General features: G+C 49.2%; 1 protein-coding gene across 3 annotated transcripts in view; it reads right to left on the reverse strand.

Moving 5' to 3' along the window:
- The window catches only part of LOC309638467 (store-operated calcium entry regulator STIMATE), a 54844-nt gene that overhangs the window by 14770 nt on the left and 22421 nt on the right, over positions 1-17653 (reverse strand). For all 3 annotated transcript variants that reach the window (XM_082414549.1, XM_082414551.1, XM_082414550.1), the window contains exons 2-3: positions 3679-3727; positions 1409-1504 (exon numbers count right to left, since the gene is read on the reverse strand). In XM_082414549.1, coding sequence (XP_082270675.1) covers positions 1409-1504; positions 3679-3727 — 145 coding nt within the window. The remainder of the gene's footprint in view (positions 1-1408; positions 1505-3678; positions 3728-17653) is intronic.

Here is a 17653-nt window from a genome sequence, read left to right on the forward strand (position 1 = left end):
GCAAGTGCCTCTATGACTTCCAACGTTGCATGTACTCATCATCTCATGAAACCTTCATGGTGATCCTGGGGATCTGGATGAGGAAACAGAGGCTCAGGGAAGTTGAGCTGCCTTCTCGCTGATTGGCCTCCCATTCAAGGGCTCTTTTCACCACACCTAACTCCATTTTGGGCCTTTTCTCCTCTGGCTAAGCACTCGAGATCTGTCAGCAGTCCCCTCTCCATCCCAGCTGTGATTCAGTTTGTCAAAGTCCACCAGTTACCAAGGCGGCACCAGGAGACAGGGTTCCTCACCCCAGTGCCTCCAGGGTGAGCAGCTGGCTCTCAGCATATCCCGGCCAACCAAGACAATCCGCCAGAGGATGACGCAAGCTTGCTGCTGGGCTCAAGGGTTAGAAGGACAAGGCCCTTTCCTAACCAACTCCCCTGTGGGAGGATCGCCCTTCCGGTCCCCTGCTGTGGGACTACACCCTAACAGATTACAACCTATCCAGGTCTTAAGGTAAAAAACCCTGGGGAGGGAAGACTATACAACCTCCTTCTGAATCGGGACCTGAACTAAAGCTCAAAACTACACAGTCACCAAACAAGAGAAGCTTAAAGGAATCTTCCAGTCCAAATGGTCTTAAATATACACTGAACCTCTTGGCAAGGGACTCACCAGCCCTCCACCCTACTCTCCCTCAGAGGCATGGCAGGGCTGGGGGGCATTCCAGGCAGAGGGCAGTGCGAGCAAAGGCAGAGAAGCAGGAGACAGCTGGTGGGGTTGAGGGCCACCAGGAGCAGCCCAGCATGGCTGGAGCACTAAGTTTGAGCAAGGAAGGCAGCAGATGGAGCCAGGACAGGGAAGGGGGGCACCCTCTTCTACTCCATCTGCTAAGAGTGGCACTGTTCGGGTGCTGTCAGCAAGGAGGACAGGTATCGTGGCCCAACTGGGGTTTTAGGCAGACAGCTCTGGGGGCTGTGTGGAAGGCACACTGCCTGCACTGACAAGGCAGAACCACCCATGGTCTTCAGGTCAAAGAGGTCAATGATGGTCAACAAATGGTCAACAATGGCTTTGACCCTGAATGGCTGACACCACAGAGAAGCCCCTATGTGTACTGCTCCAGCACAGACACTCCTTCGGGGCATTATGCTGCTCTGCCAGGGGCTGCTTGGAAACTGGGAAACATAAGGGCACTAGAAGGCCAAGGGACAGAACTTAGGTTGATTAGCAGAAAGCCAGATCACAGGGCAACTGTCACTGGGCAAAACCCTAACACGCAGCACGCACACAGCAATCTCTCAGATGAGCACAGAGACGAAGGGGAGTTGCCCCCTCCCCAAGCTAGAGGGAACATGACTGGCAGCAGAAAGCAAGGCATGGAGGGGCAGGTGATGTTTGCACTCAAATATGGGCCACTTACAGTGAGCAAGGGTCCTCTTCAGTGAGATCTGCTAGGTATACATTTGCAAAGTGGATGAACAGCATTCCTATGGCTTGTTTGGAAGTGTCTAAAAACCTGTACAAAATAGAGTCAGCACTTGTTATCACTCTGACAGGAGGGGTAACAACCAATTTGGGGAAAATGATAAGTCTGCAACAGGAAAAAAAAAAAAAGCCACTGGGGAGACCCCAAACTTCCAGTTACTAGTCACCTCTTCCTGGGACGTTGGGACTAACTCAGGCTTGATGTTTCAGCCCCCTTTCAAAACCATAACACTGCATCCCTGAAAGGCCACTGATTAATAACACAGATTTAAACACACGAAACACGTTTAAAATGTGTGTTTTCACTTTTTCATTTTTGTTACTTCAAAACAAAATGCTTGAACACAGCTTTGGATGGGGTCCGAGGTGCCTCTACTTTAAAGAGCTCCCGACTTCACACACGAGCTGAATGATGTGCAAGCTTAACGAGACTTGCACTCATTCGGCACTGCCTCTGGAACCCTAAACAACCTTCAGCTGCTGCCGCTTAAACAACGGGCTCGTCTGGGGCAGACAAACTTTTCTGTAAAGGGTCTGAGAGTAGATATTTTAGGCTGTGGGCCATCGTCCTCTGCAGCAACTACGCACTCTGCTACCGCACTGTAAGAGCAGCCGGTCACTAGCGACCCACTGACACTTTATTTATGGAGACAGACAGCAGTCAGATTGGGCCTGCGGGCTACAGCTTGCCAACCCTTGGACTAGAGGACAGGAGTTTCAGAAAAGAAAAAACAAAGTTGGTAGTCTTTGGGACAGGTGGCAGGAGCACTGTGGAGATAACGTGGGCCCTCAGTTTCTCCTCGGCCGTGAACACCTGGGGACCACTCACAGCCCGTGGTCGAGGAACCTTTGGATTACGGTCGCCCCTCTTGGCCTCCCAGGCTGGGCATTCAGAATTGGGCCAGGCCACTGACGGGGGTGATAAAGGGGCACACAGGCATGGGTCTCAGCGCTGGAACAGACCTTAGAGATTACCCAGACCAACCCTGCAACTGAGGCTTGAAAATCATTTCCTAAAATCATGGCAAAGTAGGAGCTGCCAAAGGGGATTGTGTGTAAAACCCAACTCCACATTCCCCCAGGCCCCCCACCCAAGCTAGATAACCCAGACTTGAGAGAAACCGACTGGTGGAAAATAAAAACGAATTATCAACACTGAGAAATAATGCACTGAAGATCAATCAAGAATATGCTTATAATTTTATTAAGGGGCCTTTATCACAGAGATTTATCGGAAGTTTCCTCTGGAGGGAAAGTAGCTATTGTTAGGACAGGTGCAAGAAAGATGCTTCTTTTTTTTTTTTTAAAGCCTGATTTCCTTTTTTCTTTTTTTAAATTAATTAATTATTTATTTTTGGCTGTGCTGGGTCTTCGTTTCTGTGTGAGGGCTTTCTCTAGTTGTGGCAAGCGGGGGCCACTCTTCATCGCGGTGCGCGGGCCTCTCACTATCGCGGCCTCTCTTGTTGCGGAGCACAGGCTCCAGACGCGCAGGCTCAGTAGGTGTGGCTCACGGGCCTAGTTGCTCCGCGGCATGTGGGATCTTCCCAGACCAGGGCTCGAACCCGTGTCCCCTCCATTAGCAGGCAGATTCTCAACCACTGCGCCACCAGGGAAGCCCCTGAAAGATGGCTTCTTGAGGGCATTATGTTGTCCTGAGGAGCTGGCTGTCTCCTTCTAAGTGATTTATTTTTTTGGAGTTTTATCTTTGGAAGCTATGTCTGAACCTTTAACCACCATTTCTATGACGGAAAAACTGCTGCCACAAGGTCATCCTGGGACTAAGAAAGACTAGTTTTGGGGAGAGGGGCATTTACATGGTACATCTGACTTATCTCCAAATTTAGATTATTTTTTTGCTTACGCATAGAGAGTCCACAGATTTAACATAGTCCAACAACAGGCAGACATAACAAAGCCTGCAGCATGGACTGATACATCTGTATCACCTTCCACCTCCTAAAACTAGACAGCAGTTATGACAGAATCGCCGCCACGTGGCTGTCACTAGCCCTATAGTGGGCTCAACAGTTATCTGGAGAAACAGAAGTGCTTTCATATTATACACAGTTCCTGATGATTAACTGGACTAATGGATTTCAACACTTTATGTTATGTATAATTGCTCACATTCCATGCCCCGCCCCCCCAAAAAAAACCCAAATAGTCAAAAGCATTCTAGGAATGAATTAATATTTAAATACGCACCATATCCTCCAAGGACGTCTTTCATGCTTTGGTTCTCTGAAGCGTTTGACTGAAAGAAAAGAAAGATATTCAGTACCTTTCTAGAGTGATAAGGAAGCGAAGTGCATTTAACAAGCTGGGGGTTCTCGGCACACTCAGTGTTTAAACCACTGAGTCAGGGTACTTGCTCTTTAACATGGGATGATGTGCAAGAAGCCATGAAGGTCTCAGAGGCCCTGTTGCTACGGACCAGTAGAGACTCTTCCGAACTGTCTACTTAGGAAGAATGGCTCCTCACAGCATGTGGAAAATTGTATTTTCTTCTTTGTGACAAGCGTCTCTCAGACAGGGACTGGAAACCGCAAAGGGGAATGTAGCTACTTCTAAGTTCAGGATCCAACGACAAATCCATCCATCTGCCCACCCACCCAAACGTTCACAGAGTACCTGCTCCAAGCCAGGCGCTGTGGAGACAAAGGCAGAGGCAGCTGTAGAGGAGGGCAGACACGTACCCACAAGGGTAGCGAGTGCTCGAGAACAGATAAGTCTGAGGCAGAGTGAAGGCGGGAGCCCGCCTGCCTGCCTGGAGGAAGGGCACCAGTCAGGAAGGTGGCCAAGCCCAGTCCTGGGGACTGGGGACGAGGCTAGCAAACGGACCAGGGAGGGGAGAGAACAGCCGTTCTGGACAGAGCACACACCATGAGCTGACAGGTACAAGGACATGACGTGACAGAGTGTGTGTGGCGTAATTTGATTTGGCTTTAATATAGCAGGTAACAAGGGAGACAGGTTGAGCAGCGTCCTGAGTGTCAGGCCAAGGAGTCTGGAATGAATCCTGCTGGGAAGGAAAAGCCAGGGAAGAGACCTAAGCAGAGGCAAAGACACGGTGGGAATGGCGGAAAAGCGGCTCTGAATTGTGTAGATGGTGGGTTTCTGGGGGTGGAAAGGACTGAGCAAGGACGCTGGTTGTGTCCCAGCACCAGGCAGTGGCACTCCCAGCACAGGACAGTGGAGGCGGGACGCTCATTCAGCAACAGCCTGACCATGTCGAATGGCAAAGGGCTCCCCAGACTGACATCTTCACCTCGGGTGGGTCTGAGACATAACCATTTACACTGAAGGAAACAAAGAAGTTCTAAGTGTCTTGTCCTCCACTGAAGCCCTAGGCAGACTTATTTCCACAACGACTCTATCTACTAAAACAAACAATGCAAGTGCCGCATGTGTGATGTTCTCCCACACAAAAGTACCGAGGAAGAAACAGACACGACAGTAGCAGGCAAGAACAGACTTCCGGCAGAGCCCCAAGCTGCAATGAGGATGCAGGAAGAGGAAGGCAGGGAGAGAGAAATGGGTGCCCAATCAATAAGCCCCACTTCTCTAAATAAATACAGGCAGCCCCTGGTTTGCAAAGCAAGGACTGTCTATGCACAGAAATGAAATGTCTGGTGTTTAGAGACATTTTGACAGAGAGACCAAAAAGCAGGTGAAATTGTGAGGAGGGCTCTCATCCCATTGACACATGACAGATCCAAAACATCAACAAGGCCAAAGAGTCTGGAGTTGAGGGAGGCCCAGAGGTTCTGCAAGCATTCTCTGGTCTGAGGGGCTGGGGGCTCAGGAAGGAGATGCGGAGGGAGCTGGGCCAGGACAAGCCATCTGGAGGGAAAGCCCACAGGCAGGGCCAGAGCACCTCCTGCTCATGTGTTCTTCTCCTCAGGGGAGTCTGTCCCCATCAGCATAAAATAAAGGACACCAAAACATAACCCAAGAAGAATGTCCTCATTCTTAGGAGATACATGCTAAAGTACCAGAATGGGTACAATTTACTTTCAAGTGGTTTAGGGGGAAAATTATACATTATTTATGATAATTATATATAATAAATATATTATAAATGGTATAACATAATGTAATTATAAATAATTACACTATAATTATAAATGATAAATACAACAAATATAAGTAATTATATAATAAATATTTATAATTATATTAATATAATATACAATAAGAGAAGCAAATATGGTGTTATGGGCCAAATTGTATTCCTCCTCCCACCCCCCTAATTCACATGAAGAAGTCCTAACCCCCAGGACCGCAGAATGTGACTACTTGCAGACAGGGTCTTAAAGAGGTAATAAAAGTAAAACAAGGTCCATGGGTGGGCCCTAATCCACCATGACTGGTGTCCTTACAAAAAAAGGAGATTAGGACACACACATAGACTGAGGGGTGACCATGTGAGGACACAGTGAGAAGACAGCCACCTGCAAGCCAAGGAGAGCGGCCTCAGGAGAAACCAAACTGCTGACACCTTGACCTGGGACTTGCAGCCTCCAGAACTGCGAGGAAATAAATTTCTGTTGTTTAATACACCCACTCTACACTTTGTTATGGCAGCCTTAGCACACCAATACATGTGGCAACACAGTAATTGATAAACCTAGATGAAGGACATTCGTGTATTCATTAAATTTATTTAGACTTTTTTTTAGGTCTAACATTTTTTGTAATAAAAAGTTGGGAAGAAAACACACTCCAGAAGAATGAACCAGCGCGAGCATTCAGAGGGCAATCCGGCAATATCTATCAAAACTGTTAATACCCACACCCCTTAACCTGCAGTGCACTGCCAGGTACGTGTTGCACAGGTCTTACTGCAGCACATGCCAAGATGTATATAGGTCTTCACTGTAATACTGTCATAACAAGAACCCAGGAAGAAACCATCAATGTGGGGTCGGGTATATACATCACGGTACGAGGCAACACCATGCAGTTACTAGAAACAAGGTAGATCTGCATGGATTAATATGGGAAGACTTCCAAATTATATTAACAAACTGCAGAATAATATGCCTACCATGATTCTGTTCAGACCCATTTTTAAAGAATACATATTTATGGTGATATTACGCAGGGGTTTTTTCCCTAGGATATGTAAGTGACTGTTAACAAAGGCTTCCTTTGATGAAAGGAATTATGCGTCAGGGGACCCATAGACTTTTTATATCATTCTGAATGGTTTAAACATTCTTCCATGTTCATATTGTTTTTATTTCAAAAAAAAAAGACAAGCCTGTGTCAGACTTGTATTAATGCAGCAAAGTGGGACATGGGGAGAAGTGATGTGACTCACAGCTGGGCTCTGGTTCAAGAAAGGGAGAGGAAGGGTGTGTGCAGGCCGTCCATGCGCGGGAGCGCCCTACACGGGACTCAGAGTGGATTCAGATTCTTCTGAAGAGCAGACGTGTGGCTCCTGCCTTCTCCCTCTCCATGTCCTACCCCCTTTCCCTAGAATATATGAGTCTAAAATCTTTTTTTTTTTTTTTTTAATTAAAGGAAGAAGAAGCATTAAGAAAGCTACTCTAGATCTAATTTGGAAAAGAACAGAAGATCCCGTTCACCCAGCCATGTGTTATTGAGGGGCCTGCTGTGCTATGGGGCCAGTTCGGCAGGAGACGAAATAGACAAAACCCCCCACCTTCCTTACATTCAAGGGGGGAGAGAGGAGTAAACACAGAGCATGTCAGGTAGCAACAAGGGACAGGAAGGCAGGAAAGGAGCGCAGGGGCCTGGGAAGTGGGTTTGCAGGGACAGATGAGGAGGCCCGGAAGGTGAGCATCAGTCAGTGAGAATCACCCGTGTCTGCGGAATAGCCGTCAGGCAGGGGCCAGGGATAGGCGGGAGTATGGGACATGAGGTCAGGCCTCCCAGGCCTTGTGGCCCAGGGAGCAAAGGCTCCCCTTTGCCTGCAGTGACGAGGGGGCAGCTGCAGGGCAGGATGGCTGTGACCTACAGTCGAATAGGCTCACCCCTGCTGCTGAGCAGCCTTCAGGGAGACCAGTATGAGAACCCACCGTGAGGCAGTGGTGGCTTAGCCAGCTAGCAGCAGGAGAGGACGACAGGAGGTGGGATCCTGGCTGTATCTTCAACACTAAGCCGACAGGACTTGCTGACAGGGTGGATGGGGCGGGTGTGAGAGGAAGAGAACAGTCGAGGACGACTCCAGAGCTGGGAACTTACACTGTTCCACTGCACTTCTGGTTCTGGTTTGGTGGTGGTGAGAGGTGGGAAACTGGGGAGACACAAGACTTCTCTGCAGGTGAGAGATGAGGAGCTGCCCCCGGGTCCCTGATGGACGACAAGCCAGGTAACTGTTCCCAAACAGGCCTGTTCCCCACGGGGCTGTGGCACTGCTCCCTCGGAAGCTCCAGAGAGTGATTCAGGCTCAGCCCTCGGACAACCGATCTTTTCTCAATTCCTGGTGCTTCCACAGGGTGGAGAGAACTCAGACGGCGCAAGAGGGCAAAGCAAAGGGCAATCCATTCTTTCTAATGTATCCACCAACGTCCCCTGAGGCCGGAGGGCTAGTGGAGCGGAAGCAGGCACACCTCAAGGGTAGGTCAGGCTCCTGACACTCCGCGACACTGGAGCTGGAACCCAAGGTTGACGGAGCAGCGCCTAAGAGAGGCCCTCATGGGACAAAGAAGGGTGGGTGGGTGGGGTAGAGAATGGGAGACAGACAAGGGGGCCGTTGGGGCGCGAAGCCCTCAGGGGGGGCTCCCAGCAGGTTGTCTGCCTTCATGCACACACATCCCAGAGACAGGCGTGGGGCCCCATCGCCAGAAAAGCAGTAGTGGCCAATAGCCAGAGAGACGCGCTGTGAGTCCTCTGCTACTATGTGACTTCATGTAAAAAGAAAAAAAGGAGGGGGGCCTCTATGATCTAGCAGGTTGACCTCAAAATTAAACAAGAGAAAACAGGTGGAAGCAGCTGGCACAGAACACGTGCTCAGGAAAGCAAACCACACCCTGCAGGTCCTGTCCTGGACCGTCTTCCCTCTCCTCCCCTTTGTATCCACTCTTCCCAGTCCTGGGGCTCAGCCACCCCATCCTGGTCCTGGTCTCTGAGAAGCGTGTGACCTAGGGTCTGCCAGCTACAACCTGACATCTCCACACCAGCCTCCCTCTTGCGCCTGTAGGCAGCTCAGGGTTCTAGAAGGGTTCTAGGAATCCCCCCATGTTCTGAGTGTTCCTCTGTGGCTCCCTTCTACCTCCCAATGGCTCTCTCCTCCCTCCACAGGCCCTCCTTCCTCTGCTTGACCCTTGGGGAGAACCCCCCCTCAGGGTTTCTATGCCAAGGGTTCATCAGCCTCCTCCCCCAGCCCTGGCCCCCAGTGACCCTCCAAGTGCAGCCTGGTCCCGCAGAGTCGTGTCTCCTGCCCACCCTGCCAGTCCTGCCTGGCTTCCCCATTTCTGCACAGAATGGAAGTCTCCTCACCTCTGGGGCCTCCATATTCTCCTCCCCTGACTCTGTCAATCTCCCCCAACAACTCTGCAATTGAGGAGTCTTCTGGATGTGTCCCTTTCCCCATTTCTACCACTGAACTAGTCCAGGTCCTCATGACTGCTTTCCCATGCTAATGAGACTGCCTCTTCACAGGCTTCCCTGCCCCCACTCTTCCCAGTCGCCTTACCCACCCACCTGCCCACCCATTCCCCTCCCCATCCCACCCACAGCCAGCACTTACTCTGTGCTGGGGATACTAAAATGCATAACACAAACACAGTCCCTGCCCTCAAGGAACTTTCAGTGTAATTACACTGCACATCATTTAACTTGCCTGAAACACAGCTCCCTTCTTTTCCAATCTAACTCATTTTTGAATTAAAATACATCTTTTGGAAGAGGTAAATATACGGAGAGTGTATAAAATCCAGAGAGTACATTCTTTTGGTTAGAACTTGTAGGGTACATCTTTTTCAATCTCCTTTCTTTCAACTTTATATTTAACGTGGGTCTACTGTAGGCAACATACAGCTAAGTTCCCCCCACTCCAAATGTGACTGGCAACTGAAGAGTGGTCCTCAAAAAGGTACGTCCAAATCTTCATCCTCAATACCTGTGAATGTGACCTTACTTGGAAAAAGGGTCTTTGCAGATGTAATTGAGTTAAAGGTCTTGAGAAGAGATAATCCTCAATTAACGGGGGGTGGGGGGGTCCCTAAGTCTAATTACAAGTACCCTTATGAGAGAGAAGAGCGGAGAAGAAGAAGGCCTTGTGAAGACAGGAGCCTAGGAACCTCTGAAGCCACCAGAAGTAGAAGAGGCAAGGATTCTCCCCCCTAGAGCCAGTGGAGGGGGTATGGCCCCACTGACACCTTGATTCTGGACTTTGGGCTTCCAGGACTGTGAGAGAATAAATTTGTTTTGTTAAGCCAAGAAGTTTGTGATTATTTGTTATGGCGTCCCTAAAAAACTAATTAGGCAATTTTTTTTACTTTTACTTTTTTTGTTGTTTTTGTTTTCTTGGCCGTGCCCGCATGCTTACGGGATCTCCCTGACCAGGGATTGAACCCCGGGCCCTCAGCAGTGAAAGCACAGAGTCCTAACCACTGGACCACCAGGTAATTCCCTTTACTTTTTCTTTTCTTTTTTATTTAGTTAATTTAATTTATTTATTTTTGGCTGTGTTGGGTCTTGGTTGCTGTGCGAGGGCTTTCTCCAGTTGTGGTGAGCGGGGGCTACTCTTTGTTGCGGTGCACAGGCTTCTCATTGTGGTGGCTTCTCTTGTTGTGGAGCACGGGCTCTAGGCGCCTGGGCTTCAGTAGTTGCGGCACGTAGGCTCAGCAGTTGTGGCACGTGGGCTGTAGAGTGCAGGCTCAGTAGTTGTGGCACACGGGCTTAGTTGCTCCACGGCATGTGGGATCTTCCTGAACCAGGGCTCGAACCCATGTCCCCTACATTGGCAGGTGGATTCTTAACCACTGCGCCACCAAGGAAGCCCCCCTTTACTTTTTCTTAAAAAAAAACAAAACAATTCAGAATTCAGAACACTCCCTTCCATCTGAAATCCCAGTCCCTCTGTTTCCCTTCTCAAGGCCAACCACTGTCACCTGGATCTTGTGTGGCCTTCCAAAGATGTGCCAGGCGAGTATAAAGATGGACAGATGTCTTTTTAAAGAGACAGACAGATGGTCGCAGACTTCACAGAGTCGGATCCTTCCTGCTCTCCTTGAAAACCCCCTGGAGCTTCACCTACTGTACACGTGACTCTACCTCTTGGATTAGAGGCTATGTGGTAGCCCGTGGCATGGTAATGTCATCTCTGAGTCATTCTACAAGCACCACTGCAGCGAATGTCCCTGCCATGTGCCATCTCTGCCTGTGTGGGTAAATTCCTAGTGGAAGACTTGTTGCATCAAAGCTTATGTGCAGCTGACTTTGTCACACTGCCCTCCAAAGAGGCTGCAGCAACCCATACAAGTGCCCTTTCCCCACATCCCTGCCAGCACCGTGTATTAATGAAACTTTTTCCTTTGACAATGTGATCACTGAAAGGCAGCCTCAGCATGGCTGTAGAGTGCACTCATCAAGGCACGTGGGCGCCCAGGAAGCAGCTCAAGTGAGGTTGGCAAGACTCCCATCTGCCCTCCTCTCTGCCCACCTGCTCTGGGCCTCGGCTCACACCCTCCCCTGAGGGTACCAGGGCATAGTGCTCACTCTTCCAGAAGTTTTGTGGTTTTGGTGCCGCACAACAGGAAGGCGGTATGGGTGATCAGATTCTACCTGTTTCACACTGGCAACCTCAACACTTGGTTCTGCACACACCTCTCTGAGTCAGCACCTAGAGGGCAGGTACCTGGCAATCCACTTCCCTGTCCTCCTCGGAGCCTCGCCCAGTTGATGCCCCAGGGACTTGCTGAGTGGAGGAAGAGAGCTGGGATTTTATACAGGGGTCTTTCCTTTTATATCACAAGGAAGAAGACATAAGAGGTGGCATTGCAAGTCAAATCACAGGAATTGGAAGGGAAATAATTTCCTCAAAGCAGCTGCAGTCCTACTTAGAAACCGAGTCATAAAAAGCATAACTGTTTAGAAATTAAACCACACAATTTAAGAGAGCCATGTCCGTGCCGGGCGCCCCCTGAGAGAAGCAGAGTTAGACGCATGTAAGGGGCAGTAAGAGGCTCCTGACTGTCTGGTGAAGAGAAAGCAGGGCTCAAGCCTGAATAACAATGGGGTAAACTGGGCTTCAGAAGACGTGGTTACCAGGAGGTAGCAGTCCTTTGAGCCCCTCTTCATCTGACGGCACTTCCCAAACCAGCATGATGAGGGTGTAAAATCACCCCTGCTGCGGATACAGTACAGGAAGGGGCTCGTGAACCCGGGTAGGCTTCTTGGCAGAGAGCTTCTCTTTGCCATGAAAATCCACCAAGGCAATTCAATTACAATATAAAATGTGTGGAACATTCACATTCTTACTACTAAAGTGTAATCTTGACGCTAGAAGGTGATCAGAGACCACACAGCAGCCACTTTAGCATCTGGCATTTCACAAAGTGATACAACAGAAGACACCCTGGATGGTGCCACGTCACAGTCTATGGAAATGAGTCACAGGCTCTTCACCAGTCCCTGTGTGAGATCTCAGGCCTCGGGAAGTGAGCAGGTTTCCACCCCCTGGGGTGGGGGAGCTCCAGAGACTATGAGCTCATGCTTTCTTGTTCAGCCCTGGGGGCAAACCCTCTCCTTCCAATGACCTATAGCCAGAAAAAACCCCAGAGTTTTAGAGCCTTCTGCCCAGTGACAGGCTGCTGACCAGGCCAACACTCTGATGGCCTCATTTCTCAAGCTGTACCACGGTTCAGTGGCTCATGCAACAGAGGCTTCCTGTCGAGGGTAACAGACTGTTTACCGGGGCAAATGGCAAGCAGCCCCCACCCGTGCCAGCTGGGGATCAGTACATAAACTAGGCAGTTTGGAATCTGAGTCAGAGCCAGAAGGGTCCTTGAGGGGCCAACCTCCTCGGTGTAAAGGGTGAGGAAAGTGGGAGGGAAGAGCTGATTTGTCCAGGATCACCAGGTACTTAGTAGTGGAGCTGGGGTGAAATTCCAGCCACCTGAGACAGGCCTCTTTCTGTAACTGGTACTGGCTGGGCCAGTGACCTCAAACCACAGCTTGCTGGCTCTGTGTTCCCAGGACCCCAATCCCAAAGGACAGAAACTCCTGGGGGTGAGTAAATCCACCCTCACTGATGGAACCAGCAATCTAGGAAGAACCCAGAAGTGTTTCTGCACTTTCCCTAAATTATAAATGATCATCCCAATATCCAAGCCTCCTTAATGCTCCCTAGTGGTGTGAAAACCCCAGAGGTACTCAGTGTCTTCAGGGCAGGGAGAAAGTTCCAGGAAGACACTGAGGTAGCCTGCTGGTTGCCCCCCAAACCCACTGGCCCCTCTCTTTCTTACTAAGGAAGTCCCTTCGGTAGCTTGCAGACTGTGTCCTCGGCCTCCCCTGCAGCTGGGTGCGGCTGTGTGACCAAGTTCTAGCCTAGGGTAGTTGTACACCCAGACTGGGCTGCTTTTCAAGAAGTGAAGAGCCACGTGATCCTTGTGACAAGGGACTAAAGGCAGTCCAGCTGGGGGTAGTTTGCAATCTAGTTCCTGCTTTATCAAAAGTTTTATTATTTTAAGCCAGTCACTTAACTCTTCCGGGTCTAAGTGTCCTCAGCTGTCTAGTCATAGGGTCAATGTTGGGACAAAAGCAGCTGTAGCAGGTGAGTGGTGTGGCTGCCTCACCACCACCCTTCATCAGGCATTCAATCCAGGGTTTTACATCGTTACTTCTCATCTTCACAACAACCGCGAAAGGTATCATCCTTGTTTTACACATAAGGTCAGAGGATCTGCCAAAGGCCAAAAGTGGTACAACCAGCATGTGCATCTACATCTACCTGATTCCAGCGCACACATCCTCCCCCCACCCCACCCCCACCAGCCAACCTGAGGAAGCCTAATCCAGGACAACGCTGGTTCTTGTAGGGCTGGACCGCAAGGGCAAAGAGGGCCCAGGAGGCTCCCTGAGGTCAGGGCCCACCTCCTCCCCGCAACATGTCCTCCCGACTCTGCTTCTCTTCCCTTAAACACCTCCACACTGCAGCTGGAGTGAGCTGAGATGCCACGCCTTGCTTAGAAGCCTCCAGAGTCTACCCCACCTCCCATCCCTCAGGGAACACAAGTTTGACTTTTCAAGTTGGCAAACAAGGTACCCATGACCTGGCATCTCCCAACTTAGCTGTCACTCACATTGTCCCTTTGGCTTGGGAGGGCCTCCACATTTCTTCTCCTGGAAAACTCTTAGATTAAGTTCAGACAACTCTAAGACATGCCTCCTTTGCAACTGGGCTAAGCCTCCTCCCTCCCTCTGGCTTCTCAAAGTCTCCTATGCACACCCCTGGATTAACACTTCACGTGCAATACTAAGGATCTGTTTCTCCCGCCAGACACTTAGTTAAGGAGGCAGACACCTCCTTAACTTATTTGTGTTTACACCCTCCGCACCCAGCTCAGCACCTTTTAGAAGGAAGCAGGCACTGACCGAACAAATGGAGCAGAGCACACTGGGCTTCGTCACAGAACAGAGGAGGTGACACCTTAGCACTCAGTGTGCAAAGCTCTGGGCTCAAAACCTCACATCAGCAACTTACGTGGGGCCAGGGAAAGTTGTTAACCTTTCTGGGTCTCTATCTGCCTCTCTATAAAGTGGGAGAGATTACAGCACCCGTCTCACCGCAGCATTAGCAAGACAATATATTTAGAGTATTTAAAACTGTGCTTTATACTTAGCAAGTACTGTGCACATCACAGCAAGAAGGAGCAGAGGTACTACTGTTAGAGGAACAGTGCATCCTCAGGTGCAAAGCCCAGCTGCAGACAGCAAGAAAGCACTCATCTGATTATAATTTGTGGATCCAGAGCCTCCCTAAAGTCTTTCTTTTTTCTTATAGATTATAAATCATTGTGGTAAGTTTGGAAACCAGAGAAAGTGAAATTATCTAAAATGTCACCATCTGAATACAACCAAGATCATTAGTTGTTATATCACTGTACTTCTGGTTCCAAATCTCCTTCTGGCCTGCACTTCCCATGTGGGACCAGAACGAAGCTATAGCAGGCTGTGCTCTCTGTTCCCTGGTCCGTCAGCCTCCATCAGCCCCAAGGGTTGGCCACTGGAAGAACTCTCCAGATGCTGGTGGTCTGAAAGGTGAGCACTGAAGAGTGGTGACAGGGACACCCTGGGCAGAGCGGCAGGGCACAGCTCAGGCTGGCATGGCCCACAGGCAGGCAGGGCCGGGCCTCCCGCCTCACCACAGCAGGCAGCAAACACAGGACATGCTCAGGAAACACCGAGGGACTGACAGGACAGAGGGCTCAAGACCAACTCGGAAGGCTCAGAAGGTCACTGGGGAAAAGGGCTGGTTCTTGTCAAGACACCTCACGCTGCTCTTAGCTGAAGAAGGGAGATGCACCATGAAATCAACTCGGGGACGCTGCAGAATTTCTTCTACAATCAGAGTGAGGAAAAAATCTGAACTGACATGTCACCGATTCAAGAAACACCACGGAATGAGACCCTGTCACCACACTCCGATCCAGGGGGAAGAGCAGGTTGGTGCTGCTGTCCCACAAGCTGGCTGAGCAGGCGCCTGCAGTGGGGGTGGGGGGGGACTGGGGTCAGAGTTCAGCTGAGGGTGTCCCTCCACTCCACTTAAAACTCCCATGGCCACAAATCTGTCAAAAGGCAAACTTTATACTTCAGAGCTGTGCACTTTATGTAAATGACACCTCCATAAAAATTTTAAAAACAACAAACAAACACAAAGCCCTCCCATGCCTTTCTACAGCAGTTAGAATAAAACGCAGGCTCCTTCTCATGGCCAAGGTATTGCGTGACTTCGGATTCTCTCTGCTTCTCTGACTTCATCCCCTCATCCCCTCCGGCCTTCTCTCTATGCACCACACTCACCTGGCTCCATCCTGCCGCAGCTGCACTTTCTGTCTGGGACACTCTTCTCCCAGTTTGCCAAGTGGTGGGCCCCTCTTTTCCACTCTTGTCCCAGTTTCCGGGTCACCTCCTTGGAATTCTCTCCCTACCACCTCAGCTCCAGGTGTGCGCGTCCTGCCTTGCCCCCATCCCTCAATTTCACTTCCCTATCTCGTTTTCTTCACAGCACTAATGCCTTTCATCTCAGAAATTCTTTTGTGTTTTCCTGACCACTGTCTTTTTTCTCCCCACTAGAAAGGAAGCTCTGTAAGACCAGGAACTTCTGCTCTGCTTACCCCACATTCTTAGCAGCTAGAGGGTGCCTGGCTCTTAACAGGGTGCTACACAATATTTGTTGAACAAAGGAATTCCTTCAGTTTGTCACTTAAGACACAGTTATTGACTACCGTCCAGGTATCTATTTTTAATTCAGTAAGTTCCATGAATTTGCACAGTGAGTTCTCCCAGAAGTTTGGTTTGCAAACCATTAGTCCTGCAACAGGACTAAAATTGCTCAGCTGTCTCTTTGGCCCCAAAGTAATCTGCCAGCAAGACTGCCAAGAGGACACTACCCCAGACCTTTCCTCCTCCTAACTAACCACAAGGCAAGGTGAACCGTCCTGTCAAGGCCTCCCTCACCATATCTGGCCTTAGATCCAAGAACCGGACACTCTGGGTTTGTAATCAGTTTAAGTGCTCATGAATATTTCTTGTAAGGACTCTTTCTGGACAGATAAAGCCGAGGTTCTAAGTTAGCCAGCTTTAATCCTCCCACACGTGGGTGGGCCAAAGGCTGAGAGAGAAGCGAGAGAAAAAGCTAAACTGTCTAGCAAATAAATATGCTTAGCCTTCTAAACACGGGGCTTCCTTAGAAGCACAGCTTCCCTGGGAGCAGGGTGGTGGTGCCATTTGCTAAAGCTGATGACCTCAGCAGGGGTGGGAGTGTTCCATGGGGAACTCCTGGATGGAAAGAAATGAATGGCTGATAAGCACACAAGAAGATACGCAACCTCAATAAGGTCAATTTTTAAAATGCAAATTAATAATTATTCTTGCCCCGATTAGCAAAGATTAAAACATTTGGTGAAGATATTAGGAAACAGGCACTCTTCAACTGCAGGCAGAAAAGTAAATGGTACAACCACTAGGGAAATGTGTGGAAGTGGATCTGTGATCCTGGTCCCCAGGATCATTAAATTGGCGTCAGGATGGTCACAGTGAATGGAGCCTCCTGGGACCAGGGATGCTGGAGGCAGAGATGTAAGAGATGCTGCTGGAGGTGGATGAAGAGGCCTCCAGGATGCAGTGTGACTTCAGAAGCAGGAGGAGCTACAGACCTATAAATATTCCTAATGAAGGCTTGATGGGTAGTGTAAATTCTCCTTGAACACTGACGGAAGCCGCAAGGATTCAGGAATGGGCCGTCCTAGAAGGACTCTGCCCTGAGAGCCAGTGTCCCTGGGCAATTGGGGACCCTCTAGGCCTAGGGAACTCACAGAGATTTGCTGCATCTGCTCTTGCTCTGTGTCACCACCACACTGCTAACTGGATTCCTTGGCCAAATACGTTTATGAACTCCATTTGCTCTCCTAGTGGACGGAGACGTGCATGGTTTTCTCCCTATCAATCCACAGATCACTTAAAAAGTTGCAGCAGATATTTTGGTAATGTCTGTTTTGATTTTAAATATTTACACACTGTGGCCCAGAAAATCCACTTCTAGGATTTTCTTTTATTGTTACACTCACACAAATACCCAAAAGTCTGTGTAAGAGTGTATTGCAGCTTTGTCTGTAAGAGTGGAAGACTTAAAAAAAACCACCTAAGTGTCTATCAATAAGGGAGGGGTTAAATGTAAGTTATCATACAGTGGAATTCAGCTGTTAAAAAGTGAGGTAATTCAACTGTTAAAAAGTGAGGTAGAAATGGTACACTTGCAATGGCTTAATTTTATGCTATATAAATTACACCTCAATAAAGTTTTCTAAAAAGTGAGGTAAATCTATCTGCACTGACATGGAAAAATGCCATGTCACCGAAAAAAAAAAAAGCACTCACTACGTGGCTTGCTCATGGAAAAAAGCAAGTCACCAAAACAGTAATGTGTCATGTGAGCCTATTTTTATTTTAAAATGATATATACATGCAGAAATTTGAAGGCACA

Source organism: Balaenoptera physalus, assembly GCF_965194825.1.
Source record: "Balaenoptera physalus genome assembly, chromosome: 11".
Lineage (NCBI taxonomy): Eukaryota > Metazoa > Chordata > Mammalia > Artiodactyla > Balaenopteridae > Balaenoptera > Balaenoptera physalus.